The 14,505-nt window shown below is 38.3% G+C and overlaps 1 protein-coding gene across 1 annotated transcript in view; it reads left to right on the top strand.

The window, feature by feature from the left end:
• Positions 1-5,466: 5,466 nt before the first annotated feature.
• LOC114644916 (proton channel OTOP2-like) overlaps positions 5,467-14,505 on the top strand; it is a 33,750-nt gene continuing 24,711 nt past the window's right edge. Inside the window, exons 1-3 of the mRNA XM_051922610.1 lie at positions 5,467-5,497; positions 8,230-8,290; positions 10,486-10,886. Coding sequence (XP_051778570.1) covers positions 5,467-5,497; positions 8,230-8,290; positions 10,486-10,886 — 493 coding nt within the window. The remainder of the gene's footprint in view (positions 5,498-8,229; positions 8,291-10,485; positions 10,887-14,505) is intronic.

Genomic DNA, 14,505 nt, shown 5'->3' with positions numbered 1-14,505 from the left:
GCAGTCTGGGGTTTTTAATCGGGCTGCTGTTAAACGTAGGTTACGGCTAAAAATCGGGAGAATGTGGATTGTGCTTTTATGTGTTATTCTGGTGCGTGATACAGTGTTTTTCCAGGATTCTTTAAATCGGATTAAGTGACGCCAGTCGTATATTACCCCGCCCTGTTTACGTATTAGCCATAACTACCAGTGCCCACCAGTATGAGTTTACACTGCTGCGGGCACACAAGAATTCATTCGGGGTCAAAGACCAGCCCACATTATGACACATTTCACCTCTCCTGTTCAGTCTTACTTTTAGACACATAGACAAAGAACATTTTTATAAGGAATGTGCTTTTTTACCTTTTACAAATTTAGTATATTGGCAAATACTGTAATGGGACAGAAATTTTAGTATGGCATGGTGTTCAGTGGAATCACTGGTGATGACTGGTTCAGTGGTTGAAGGGAACAAGGCCAGGAATCCCATAGAGAGAAGTCCTGTCTATGTCATTGCACCTTGTTCTTCCAGTTCAGGTGACAGGATTTCTGTCATCAATACTGGAAATGTATATGCTCGGATGGCAAGGATCTTCTGGTACAGGCTAGCAAGAAGTAAGAAACCGTTCACCAAAGAAAAGAATCTGCACTTTTTCCTGGTCAATAGAATGCACCACAAGGCTGTAAGCAAGTCTCACATACATCTTGATAACATCCAGTGGAGAATGGTAACCTACGGAGTCTTCAGAAAGTGCCCTTTTCTCAACCACTCAGGTCTGCTAATTTACAGCGTCTGGTGATGTCACCTCTGCATAGTTTCAAATCTCTTTTCTTTTACATTTGTAGCTCCTGGCTGGTGAAACAAGCTGCCCAGCTTGATTCAAAATGCTGACTCCCTCAATGTGTTTAAGAAGTATTTGAAGACTCTTGTTTTGTGAATTTTTGGTGAATACAATCTAGGAATTGTATTTACAGTAGCTTGTTTTCTAAGTTCTTCCCTTGTAATGACCAATTCTGTAACCTTGTCCTGTAACACTTGTTCGCAAACAGTCCCCAAGACTCAGGTTTCCTCGATTATGTTGACCTCTTTTGTAAGTCACTTCAGATAAAAGCGCCTGCTAAGCAAATAAATGTAAGTGTAAGAAAGTATTCCAACCCCTTAACTTTTTCCACATTTTGCTGTGTTGCAGCCTTGTGGCAAAATTGTTTGAATTAAATTTTTTCTCTAATCAAATAACACTCAATACACCATAACAAGAAAGCACAAACAAGATTTAAGGTAGATTTGCTATCTGATTACAAAAATAAAAAACTGAAACATTACACTGACAAAAGTATTCAAACCCAAGAAAGAACTCAGTAAGTTGAAGCCTCTTTGGCAACAATTCCACCCTGGAGCCTTTTTGGGTATGAGGCAAAAAGCTTTGCACACCTGGATTTGGGTTTTTGTCTACCATTCTTGCCTGCAGATCCTCTCAAGCTCATTTTAGTTGGATGGAGACCATCGGTGGACGGCTGTTTTCTGGTCTCTACAGAGATGTTCGATTGGGTTCAGGTCTGGGCCCTGGCTGGCCCACTCAAGAACATTCTTAGAGTTGTCCCTAAGCTAAGAAAAGACCCATCCACGTGAAGGTTCCAGAAAGAACCTTTATTTATTGAGATTCATAAGCAGGCTTTCATTAAGGATATCTCTGTACTTTGCTCTGTTCAGCTTTCCCTGAACCCTGACCAGTCTCCCAGTCCCAGTCGCTGAAAAACAACCCAACAGCATAATGTTGCCGGCACCATGCTTTTCTGTTGGAATGGTATTGTGTAGGTGATGAGCAGTACCTGGTTTACCCCAGATGTGGCCCTTAGAATTGAGATCAAACAGTTCAGTCTTCATTTCATCTGACCAGATAATCTTTGTTTCTCATAGTCTGAGTCCTTTAGGTGCCTTTTTACAAACTCCATGCAGGCTTTTATGTATCCTATGACCTCTCTGCCATATAGTCCAGATTAGTGGAGTGTTGCAGTGCTGGTTTTCCTTCTGGAAGTTTCTCCCATCTCCACACAAGTTCTGTGGAACCCAGCCAAAGTGAATATTGGGTTTTTGGTCAGCTCTCTGGCCATTGCATTTCTCAGCCCAATTGCTAGGTGGCCAGCTTTAGCAAGAATTGAGGTTGTTTCAGATTTCTTCCATTTAAGAATTATAGAGACTACTGTGCTCTTGGAAATGTTTGGTGCTGCAGGAATTTTTTTGTAGCCATCCCCAGATCTGTTCCTTAGCACACTCTTGTCTCTAACCTCTGCAAATAATTCTTTTGATCTCATGGCTTTGGTTTTGCTCTGTGCTCTCAACTGTGGGACCCCCTATAGACAGGTGTGTGCCTTTCCTAATCATAGAACTGAATACAGGTGGACTCCAAACAATACGCAGAAACATCTAAACGAGGATTATTTGAATGAGTTGCACCTCAGCCAAATGTCAAGTGTCATTGCAAAGTGTTGGAATACTTGGGTCAGTGTGTGATTTCAGTGTTTTTATTTTTAATACATTTGAAAAAATTTTAAAGTCCTATGTTCACCTTGTCATTGTGGAGTATTGAGTGTCATTGGATGAGTGAAAAATGAATTAAAAATATTTTAGCTTGAGGCTTCAACATAACAAAATGTGTAAAAAGTGAAGGAGTCTAAACATTTTCTGAAGACACAGTATATTCATGAGGACACTACCTGGCCTTTCTTTTGCTGCTCCATACATGCAACTCAGTTCACTCTCAGGGTGCACAGTTAATACATTATGTGCTCTGAGAGTGAACACTTGAAATGTCAGAGGTTGATGCAGTTTGAGATGGAGTGGAATCCAAAGCAGATGTGTGTAAATTTATACCTCACGGTTTATACTTGAAAAGCTACTTCTCCTGATGATAGCACTTTCCAGTAACCCCAGGGAAATCCTGGCAGTAGTACTATAAGATTAATAAAGTTCTGTTTTGTTAGAGAATATAATAGACATCACATACTGTATCAAGGAAAAATTACCATATATAATTACAAAAAAGAAGATACTTGAATATGACTTAACCAAACACCCCCAATTGTCATTGGTTACACTGGTGTTCATGGTGCTGAAACTCAATAATTCAGACCATTTTTATGTAAATTGCCCAGAAGTAAATGCCAAGACCCTACATAATTTGTATGACATACCCCTTGTTATTGAGATTTCAGAGTCCATACAGGGGTTTTAATTTTCAGGTCCCTGGAAACAACTTTATGGATAGGAGCCAGCTGAGGTGGTTCAGGCATCAGATTAGGATGCCTCCCTGGGGAACACCTTGGGGCAGACATAGGACATGCTGGAAAGATTATATCCTTCAGCTAGCCTGGGTACACCTCAGTATCCCCCAAAGGAGTTGGAGTAGTTGGCTGAGAAAAGGGAAGTCTGAGTATCTTTGTTTAGACTGCTTCTTCCATGACCAGCACCTGGATAAGCAGTGAGAAAATGGATGGATGAATGGATGGTCGCTGGACTGTGGGTATTGGCACAATGAAATGGGAGAATTCAATTGAAAGGAAATAGCTATCATTAAGTGTTTGCAAAGATATGCCTTTTCAAATTAAAAACAAAATGTTATTGGCTAATGGAACACACCTTTGGGAAGTTTAAGGAAGGAAGGCTTTATTAAGATATATGACATAATTGTTTGCTTTTTAAATATGAAGTATTGTCATCTTGACTTAGAAGCTAACACTGAACGTGAGATTTTGTCAGGTTGCACATCCTAGATCAAGCTATTGGGAAATGTGTAAATATTGAGAGTGACGTGGTAGATTAAGAGGAGCAGGTGGTTTCTTTTATAAAGTATACTCCACCAAGTGCCCTGAAAAACTTCCACAGGTTAGAGGAGTTAGTGGGGTAGTACTACAAGCCTATACCCTAGTTTGTTTTGGAGGAAAAAAGACACACCATCTAAAGATGAAGGGCCAGAATGTGATGAACAAAGCTAAGATGGCCTTAAAATTACTTAATGGCCTTCCACATCCTTATCTAGCATTACAGCTGTAAGATCATCTGATGTGTGTCATATTTGGCTTGGTGCAGTGTTAATCCACAAGTTAAAAGAAGAGAAATAAACCATCATCTTTGCTTCAAGAGAACTGCATGATGTCAAGGTGAACAACTCAATGTCAAAAAAGAAGTGTCTGGATTTTTGGCAGGCTTTAAAGAAGTGGCCCTACTAACTGGAAAAAGGTCCTGTTTGATGTATGCATGGATCATATGTCTTGCTTCTTGGGCTTTCCACTGCCTGAAGCTGTTATCACATCTAAGGTCCTACAGAAGCACCACAGTTTTCTTTTTTATCATTTTCAATGTTTCAAGCTGTTTCCTGTTAGTCATTAGTTAATGTGGAGCTAGGTTTACCATCTTTTTCAAAAGGGTTTCAAATGAAAGAGATTGGGAATACTGTGCAGTATTTAAAATGGTTTTAAAATTCTAAAACATTTCTGAGCAATAGAAGAAATTATTAAATGACCTGTGAAATGACATGGCATTTCCACTCTGCAATTCTTCATCCATCTTCTTTTTCCCACAATTAAGGGATATTTATAGTATTGTACACCATGTTTATGTCAGCTAAGCTGTGATATTGGTTTTGTTATTTATTTAAAAGATCCATTAAACACATTAGTCAAATATTTTTCTGTATTTTGCGATAAAAAAACCTTTGCTGATAGCATATCAGGATGCACTGTATTTTTCAGGTTTCTGAGAAGACTAGTAGATTTCAGAATTTCATGCAACAAAGTTCAGCTAAATGTACTAGCACTTGAGAAATATCGGCCAATGTACTTTGCACCTACCCCCCATTTTCCATTCTATCAGTAATGAGGTTTACTCATCATGAATAAGACCTTATCATCACCTGTAAGGGCCAATTACATCAATGTATGAAATAACATTTCCTAGAATAGTTAGGTGGAATTTGGCAATTGTCAATAATGGTAACTGGAAGGGAAAAGAGAGACAGAATTAAGAAAAGAGAGACAGAATTTGCTAGAGGAGGATTCTGCACTATTGTGAGGGTGCCAAAAGGCTGGAACTGCTTTCTGTCCTCTGTATGATGCGTACCACCCTCATCATCATCACTGCTTTAATTTCCATTACCTAGAATTAAGAATATACTTTATATTACTTTAGAAATCAAAGTATTTTAATTTTTTATTCAATAAAAGCTTTGAAGATCCCGGTATACTATAACCGTAAATCCATCCATTTATCTCTCTTTCATACTACCAGTTCATCCACTGCAGGATTTCAGAGATTTAAAGTCCAGCCTCTGATGCAATACAGCATCCAACTCCAGGGTCAGAGATGGATCACAAACCAGGCTGGACCTCCTCTAAGTATTCTTAGTATTAAACATGGTGCTCTTTTAAGCTTACAGTTTGAAAGAAAATGGCCGGCCAAATACTAGGCCTCCATTTTTATGGCTTATAATGGGAACACATGTGAACAAGAGAAATTCAGGTATGAACTGTTGCAACATTTTCCCATACATAATATGTTGTCTAGGTTAAAATTAGACAAGGACAGTGCAATGAGAGGATAAGTAGAAAAAGCAGTTGTAGTCCATTCTCTATCTTGAGGTTGAGGGTCATACAACTCAGTATAATGGGAGTTTTCGACCTTCAGTTTCCATACACTTCTTGCCAGGAAAATCTAGCAAGCTGACTGAATGGTTTTTGCGAATGCTATGAAAGAAAACAAACTGAAGGAGAAAATACCTCCTGGCTGCTAGAGATTCATGGATCAGGGTAGAGGTATGCATGGGTGCTGTCCTTTATGCCAGTGATCCTCACGTTCAGTCCTGGGAGCACACTCTGGATGCAGGATCTTCTTTACTTGGGTCTCTTTCAGAATCAGTGGCTCATTTTACCTCCAATTGATCCCATTGTTTCATTAGCTGGTCTTTTATTTTTTATTTTTTTCTGCATTCAGAAAAGCACATTAGTGTGAGATTTACACTCATATGAAATTTAGAAATATTTTTATTGTTCTCATTAAACTTAACTCTCTTTTGCCAGTTTCCTAGTGATTTGTCTATTTTTCATTAAGCGTATCTTAATAATAAAAAGCAGAATAGATAGTTGGACAAACAGCTCCTTCAGTGTCAATGTGCTCATTGGTAAGTGTTTTGTCGTGGTGTGTTTGATGTAATCCCAGATGGGCATAAAGTGGAGAAGGACAAACAAATTATTGTTAATTGCCTTTACTTCACTATTAGCACCTAAACTTAACCTGCTTAACAGGAAGAATCCCACCTCACCACTCTTAAGTCAGTGGGTAACTGATTTTACATACTATTTGAAATTCAAATTCTCACTTAGAGGATCTGTTCAAAAGTTTCTTAAAAATGGCAGGATCTAATAAATAACATTTTAGAACAAGCTTCCTTTTCGGGGAAAAGGATACCCTTATATTTCTGTCTTCTTTTATAGAGTAAGTTCGTTTGCTGGCCCCTCTCTTTTTCTCGTGGGTAGGGGTGGAATTTTGTTTTGTTTTGATTTGTTAAATTTTGACTTGGCTGTATGGAGTGTCATCTGTTTCCAAGTAAAATCAATAAAATATACAGTATAAAAAAAGCTTTGTTTCCATTCTCACCTTCACCAAGAGCAAAACGTAAAAGAAGTGGTGAGGCGGCCTTCTGCTGTTATGCACCTAAAATCTGGACTAGCCTGCCAATAGGAATTCGCCAGGCTAATACAGTGGAGCACTTAAAAAAACTGCTGAAAACACATTATTTTAACATGGCCTTCTCATAACTTCACTGTAATTTAATCCTGATACTCTGTATATCCAATTCATTATAATAACTGTTCATGGTGGCTCTAAAATCTGTACTAACCCCTACTCTCTCTTCTGTTTCCTTTTCCAGTGTCCTTTTGGTGGTGGCATCTACTCAAAGCACCATGACGTTCCAACAGTGATGGATTAAAAGCCAGAAGTCTGCATGACCATCATCATCAGGTCCTTCTGTGAGAACCCTAAAAACAAAGAGGACTGTTTCATTTATGTGAGGTAGAATGCCCAGAGGGGACTGAGCGGTCTCATGGCCTGGAACCCCTGCAGATTTTATTTTTTTCTCCAGCCTTCTGGAGTTTTTTTTTGTTTTTTTTGACCCCCCGGCCATCGTACCTTACTCTTTTCTATGTTAATTAATGTTGTCTTATTTTAATTTCTTATTTTGTCTTTTATTTTTCTTTTCTTCATTATGTAAAGCACTTTGAGCTACTTTTTGTATGAAAATGTGCTATATAAATAAATGTTGTTGTTATTGTTGTTCACTACTAACCTTCAGGAGTTCCAACACAACCCTAGAGCAAATGTATACATAAACACACAGTATAAAGAATGAACCTCAATAAATGAGTGAAAAAATAAAGTAAAAACCTCATTAAAATAGTAATTGAGATACAACTAGGTGAGGAAAGAAGAGAGGAAAAGGTAAACTCCAGTTAATAACAGTCCTGAAGAAAATAAATCTCTGAGGTATCCACGGTCAGTTAAAATGCACAACGTCACATTTGTAAAGACCTGGCCATATGGCCACCATCCCTCCCTTGATAATCTAGAATGTCAAATATACTGTATATTCTGAAAAATCTAATAAAAAGCAGAATGAATCTGATCCGACCTCAAGTGCCCCATTATCTTAGGTATCATTTTTCATGGGTTGTTTACATGTAGCAGTTTAAAGCAACACAATTTACTGTATATAATTAATAATAATTAACAGAATTTTAATTATGCAACATGTATCATTCAGTTTTTATGTGAAACTATACTGAAACTTTCATTTTAAATAAAAAATCTTATTTTACTGGACTATATAAAGTAAACCTTCATAAACATTTAAAAGGTAAGTACCATTCAATACTTTTACTGCTATATATAATATTTTAGAACTGGACGCTTGTTCCCATCTCAGAAGATATTTTTGTATAACACTTGCAGTCTTCTAAAGCGGGCAGTAAAACTGAAAATATATTGTACAAGAATGTTCTGAACTTAAGACAGCAAAATATACAGACAACAATGTCCCCATACTTTTATCTGGTGTAGCGGTTCTGTTTACCTGAATACACTGAAAAACACATTAAAAAAACCTGAGTAATATCACAGGAATTTGACAGAACCGCACTCCCTAAACCTGCAGAGGGTGGGTCCAGAGTTACTCTGCTTCTGTTTTTTATCTGCAGTCTGCAGTAGGCAGAGATTTGATTTTAACGTCGGGCGCTGTAAACTTCAGAGAGAGGTACGGTGAGTAACTACACTTTTTAAATATCTACAGAATACTAAAGAAATGTCTGCGTATCAATTAATTTACACAGTTTTACTTTATATGCACTTATGATATATGGGTTGGGGTGCTTATTATATGTAACATCTGCAATGTTGAAAGTTAGAGAGTGAATGTGCTTAATAAGAAATTAACTTGGTAAGAAAATAATATATTAACTAATAACATAAAAATTTATTTTGATTGTAAATTTGAGAATTTTACTGATGTTATCTGAGCAAGTATATTCAGTAACAAAAGTGTTTTTTGTGTTGATATTATTTTCTTTTATGATAGATAACAAATATGTGTTATTTTAAGTGTCTGAATATTAATTTGGGAGTAGTGTTTTCACTTCACATTCCAATAATGTGTATGTTATACCTTTGAAGGAGAAAAAAGTTAAAAGTTATGTCCTGCTAAAAAGAAGAGAAGGTTAAAGACATGACTTTTGGGCTATATGACATTTATTGGGTGTGCAACTGAAAAGGAAAGAGCAGGCAACAAATATAGGAGGAGAAGAAGGTAGCAAAGCCAGGGCAGATGAAAGAAGAAAAGGTGAGAGTAGATGTGAAAAACCTGCCATTAGTGATGATAACGGAAGAGATTCAACAGTCAGTCATTAAGACCTGAAGAAATGTGTGATCCCTGGCAGAGAATTAGCTTAGCTTCTTTTGATGTGCTTTAAAAAGGTGTCTTTGAAGTTCTGTAAAAGAACACAAACAGACAGAACAGTGTGTTTATGATAAATAGATTTGCAGTGTTTTACAAAAATCGTTGTAAGGTCTTTGATTTTAACCTCTCATACATGCTCTCTGAAACAGTCTTACAAGAAATGCAGTACATAAGATTCTTAGACAGGCAACCAGCCCATTCTGTAATGTTAAATTTACCAGAGGGACCAAACAAAGGGTACTGTTTGTGACATATCTGCAAGTGACACAGCAACCCTTATTACAGCTTATAGTGCCTGGTCAGGAATGTGGCTGTGCTCTAAAACAATAAGTTTGCATTAATTAGGTGGTCAGTGGAAGAAGATCAAGGGAGGGTTAAGAGAAAAGGCTCCTGTGGAAAGATCAGTCTTCAGAATTGGCAAATTTGTTTTGATGATCTGTGGGAGAAATAGGATTTTAGGGTGGAATGAAAGGAACGGACCAGCAGGATGAAGGATTTATTATTGAGGTTCCGGTTAGAGTGATGGTTCTGACGTCTGTTCCTGGCTTGATTGAGGGTCCTGTCAACAACATGAGAAGTGCATCCTCTTATCAATGAAGAAACTCCTCATTCTGAGTGTTTCATCATAGAAGTTGACCTCATCACTGCAGATGTGGAGCAATCTAAGTAACCATGAAAGTGGCGGAGAGTTTTTAAGATACCAGGGATAGAAAGAGCTGTAGAGAAAGTGTGTGAGTTACCTTTGGTTTCCTTTATACAGTATGTATAACAACAAGTGAGATTGGCATCTATCTATCTATCTATCTATCTATCTATCTATCTATCTATCTATCTATCTATCTATCTATCTATCTATCTATCTATCTATCTATCTATCTATCTATCTATCTATCTATCTATCTATCTATCTATCTATCTATCAGGTTGAGACATTCCTGTAAATCATCTTGCACATATGAAGTATGTTTTGTGAATAAATTGTTTCCGCCATTCAAATGTTAACATAATTTTGACTCACCCTGTATTTGCTGCTACTGATGTCCTAGACATGTGCTGCTTGATCTTTTCCTTAATAATTGCTTACATTAATTTATCAGTGACGCTCATTAAACTTACTGGCCTTTAGTTACTGGATCAGCCCGATTGCCATTTTTTATAATAATAATATTTGCTAATCTCCAGATTTTGAAAAAATATGTGCCAAGAGTTTATATATGAACTCACTAACTGTCTTACGCATTCTAGGATAATACAGTAGGTGAGCTTTGTAAGATATTAAAAAAGTATTAAAACAATAAATGGTCTGCAGTAGATTTCCTAGTGAGCCCAAATTGCAGATGATAGTGCCCTTGGGCTATGGCTATTGATAGCAGGCATTTAAAAAAGTACAGTATGGAGTAAAAAAAAACAATTTAAATAATTCAAAAGGAAAGCATTGCCAGCACTTACAGCCCATTGCCCCATATACTAACCTTTACTTTTTTGTTGTTTTTCTGCACAGTGTGGCAATGAGTCAGAAAAACATGGAAACACCCGGACCTTCTTCGTATCAACCACCAGTGGAACAACTGAAAGCTGAGACTCTGTGCTCACAGGACACCAGTATCTCTGCATTCTTTAATCCAAGTGTCTCTCATGAAGCAAATTGGCATGAAAGCAGTGGACCCAAAACTGCCTCTCTTCTTTCCCTTCTCTACCTAATTTTCATCTCCCTTGTGGGTGTTGCCATCCTTTTGTCTGAGATGCCATGCCATCTCCCACACAGCCCTCGAGCCCATGGTTTCCTTATGTTACTTATGCTGGGCACCTCGGCCTGGATGCTATGCTTTGTATTGGAATTTAGGAAAAAGAAAAAAGAACAACTCTTTCAAGACCACCATGCTGGAGCCAGCTGGCTTAAAGGTAGGAATCTAGCATTATAGTTGTTGGATAAGAATAAAAAGGAGTGTGACATAGCAAAGCTTGGCAGCAAAGTCAAACATGTTAGCTTTAATCTACTGAATTAACTGACTGTTGCTGACGCTTCACATCTTTAGGACAAATCTCTTTCAATCAATTCAACAGTACAGACATTATATTACAAAAAAATAATAAAACCCATCAAATTAAAAGTTCAGTCCCCTTTCGCTACCCAATTCTAAGAGGTATATAACGATAAAGCCCAGTCTGAAGCTTATGTCTATTGAAAAAACAAAAAAGGTGTGGCTCAGACATGTCATTAATGAGTTGTCTCCAAGTTCTAAACGTTCTTGAACTGTTCCTTGCACAAACTATATATATATATATATATATATATATATATATATATATATATATATATATATATATATATATATATATATATATATATATATTCTATTTTAAGATAATATATTACTTTCCTTTAAATGTGGCTTAGATATATCACAATAGGGCATAAGATATTTGACAAACGAGAGGAAGCCATTCAGTCCATCAAGCTCACTTGTTTAGCTAATAGCTAAGCTGGTCCAATATCTCATCCAGATACATCTCCAAGGTTGTCAAGGCTTTTGCTTCAACTACATGACTCGGTAGTTTGTTCCAGATGCCTACAACTCTGATTAAAGAAGTCCTTCCTGGCTTCAGTCCTAAATGCACTTTCCTTTAATTTCCTCTGGTATCCTGGAATAGGCATTTAACCATTTAGTTGAAACAATTCTGCTAGATCTATTTTATCAATGCCTTTGAGAGAATTTTGAAGACTTGGATTAGGTCTCCATGCAGTCTCCTCTGCTCAAGACTAAACTGGTCTAATTCCTTGAGTCTGTCAGAGTAGGACATGTCCTTAAGTCCTGGGATGCACTTGGTTGTTTTACTCTGCATGGCTTCAGATGCTGCTATGTCTTTCTTGTAGCACACAGTACTTCACAGGCTTCCTGCACAGAACAAGTAGAATTTGGTATGTAGGAGTATCCTGATTAAGTACATCCAATAGGTTGCGTATACCCAAATTTCACCACATAAGAGAATAAGGGATGGAGCTGATTTTATAGTTATTACAAAAATCTTTTGAGCTCTGACAGAACACTGTAACAGATTAGCTTAAGGTTAGACATATGCAAGAATGACATCAAATCCCAGCTGAATCCTTATGTTTTCCTATCACACTGGTGATAACAGACAATAATTGAGTGTATCATAGTACCCTTTTTAAAATTCGTAGCTTCCCAAAGCCATACCACAAATGGGGAATAGTTCACAAAAGAGAAGATGTAAACTAAAGGCTGAAATTTTGTGCGCCACACAAATGTGAGTGTGACTCAAAAGGCAAAGAAATTAAAAGAAACAATAGGCTGAAAATGTGGTGCTGGATCACATTGGTTTTACTTAGTAACTGAGAGAGAGAGAGAGACTTCTTCTTCTCCCACTTCTATGTGGGGTCAAAGTACTTGACCAACATTCTCCAAACAGCTCGGCCCTGCTCCTTCTTGCCGGTGAAGCCCTTTTCCTTCAGCTCTTCTTTTACTTTATCCACCTCCACTTTGTCTCCCTCACTTTCTCTTCTTCTGTACTTCCTTCTCATCACTCTTTTGCCCAGATATTTATTGTCTCTCCATATCTCATATTCGTAGCACTTCAACCTACTTTCCTGTACTTTCTTAGATATCATTTCCACTTTTGTTGTACCTCTGATTGTCTCATATCTTATTCTGCCATTTTTGTAACCCCACTCATCCATCTCAACATTCTCCTGTACTCCCTTTACTGCTCATATCTCAGCTCCATACATCATTGCTCATCTTAACACTGTCTTGAAATCCTTACCTTTAACCGCTGTCTTAATTCTTCATTCACACAATATTCCTGATATCTTCTTCCACACTGCACTCCATGGGTTCTCTCTGCATCTAGTTTTCCAGCTTGGGCTACCACTGATCCTAGTTATTTAAATGTACCCACTGTTATCAATACTGTAGCTCTCCCTGCAGTCCAACTTCTGAATCCTAATCATCATTAAGCCTCATATATTCTGCCTACTTTCTGTTTATCTTCAACCCTCTATCTTCCAAAGCCCTTCTCCATTCTTCCAACTTCCTCTCCTCTTCCTTTTTTCTGGTGCTAAACAACTGAGAGAACAAAAATAAATATGACAAAAAATACAACTTGATCAATTAATCATATGTCAATCAGAATCATAATATTTTATTGTAATTGTAAAAAATACAACGAAATTAGGTGCAGTCCCTGCGTTGTCAAAGTATAAATAAATATAATTACAAAAGGATAAGAAAGGATAAGAAGAAATAAGGTAGAACACAAACATTCAACATAAGACCTTAATTGGACATGAACACTATTGCACAAGATGTCATCTATTGCACTGCTGCATTGGAGGTGATTAGGTGTCAATTCAGTGCCCAAATAGCAACAGGATAGAAATTCAGTCTTAGTTTTTGTTTTGATGCTTCTATATCTTTTGCCTGATGGCAACAGTTGGAACATGTCATGAGCGGGGTGTGAGGAGTCTTTTAAGATATTTTCTACTTTCATTGTACAGCGAGAGCTGTGCAGTTCATCCAGAGAGGGTAAAGAGCAGCCGAAGATCTGCTGAGCAGTCTTTACGATTCGCTGAAGTGTTTTCCTCTGCGCTGTTGTGCAGCTGGAAAACCACACGCAGAGGCAGTAGCACAGGATACTCTAAGTAGAGCACCGATAGAAGGACACCAGTAGTTTTTGGGGGATGTTATTTTTCCTGAGGACTCTCAGGAAATAAAGTCTCTGCTGAACCTTCTTCGCCATCTTAGCTGTGTTCACACCCCAGGACAGGTCTTCCATGATGTGGACTCCCAGGAAGCGGAAGACTGACACCCTCTCCACACAGTCCCCTCTGATGGAGAGTGGTTTGATGTCCGTTTTCTTTTTCCTGAAGTCCACAACGAGCTCCTTGGTCTTAATTGTGTTCAGGAGCAGGTTGTTGTCAGTGCACCATGCTGTCAGCCGTTCCACATCGTCCCTGTAGGTGGACTCATCTTCCCCAGAGATGAGCCCCAACATAGTGGTGTCGTCTGCAAATTTGACGATGGTGTTGCTGTGGTGGGCGGAGGCAAAGTCATGTGTGTACAGTGTGAAGAACAGGGGGCTCAGCACACAGCCCTGAGGAGAGCCGGTGCTGATGTTGATGGCCGAGGAGATGTGAGGGCCCACATTTGTGCCTTTGTGTGCAGTCTGTCAGGAAGTCTTTAATCCATATACAGGTGGAATATGGGAGTCCCAGGGCTAGCAGCTTGCACACCAATCTGTGAGGGAGGATGGTGTTAAAAACAGAGCTAAAATCAATAAAGAGGAGACGTGCGTAGCTCCCCTGGTGCTCCAGATGGGACAGGGTAGCATGGAGAGCAGCAGCAACAGCGTCCTCAGTAGACCTGTCAGCCCTGTAAGCAAATTGGTGCACATCAAAGGTGGGAGAGATGAAGGACATGATATGACTCCAGACCAGTCTCTCAAAACACTTCATCAACACCGGGGTGTGCGCTACTGGCCGATAGTCATTCAGGCAGGT

Source organism: Erpetoichthys calabaricus, chromosome 2 (genome assembly GCF_900747795.2).
Source record: "Erpetoichthys calabaricus chromosome 2, fErpCal1.3, whole genome shotgun sequence".
Lineage (NCBI taxonomy): Eukaryota > Metazoa > Chordata > Cladistia > Polypteriformes > Polypteridae > Erpetoichthys > Erpetoichthys calabaricus.
The sequence above is the reverse complement of the archived record's forward strand: the minus strand, read 5'-3'. Positions and strand labels throughout refer to the sequence as shown.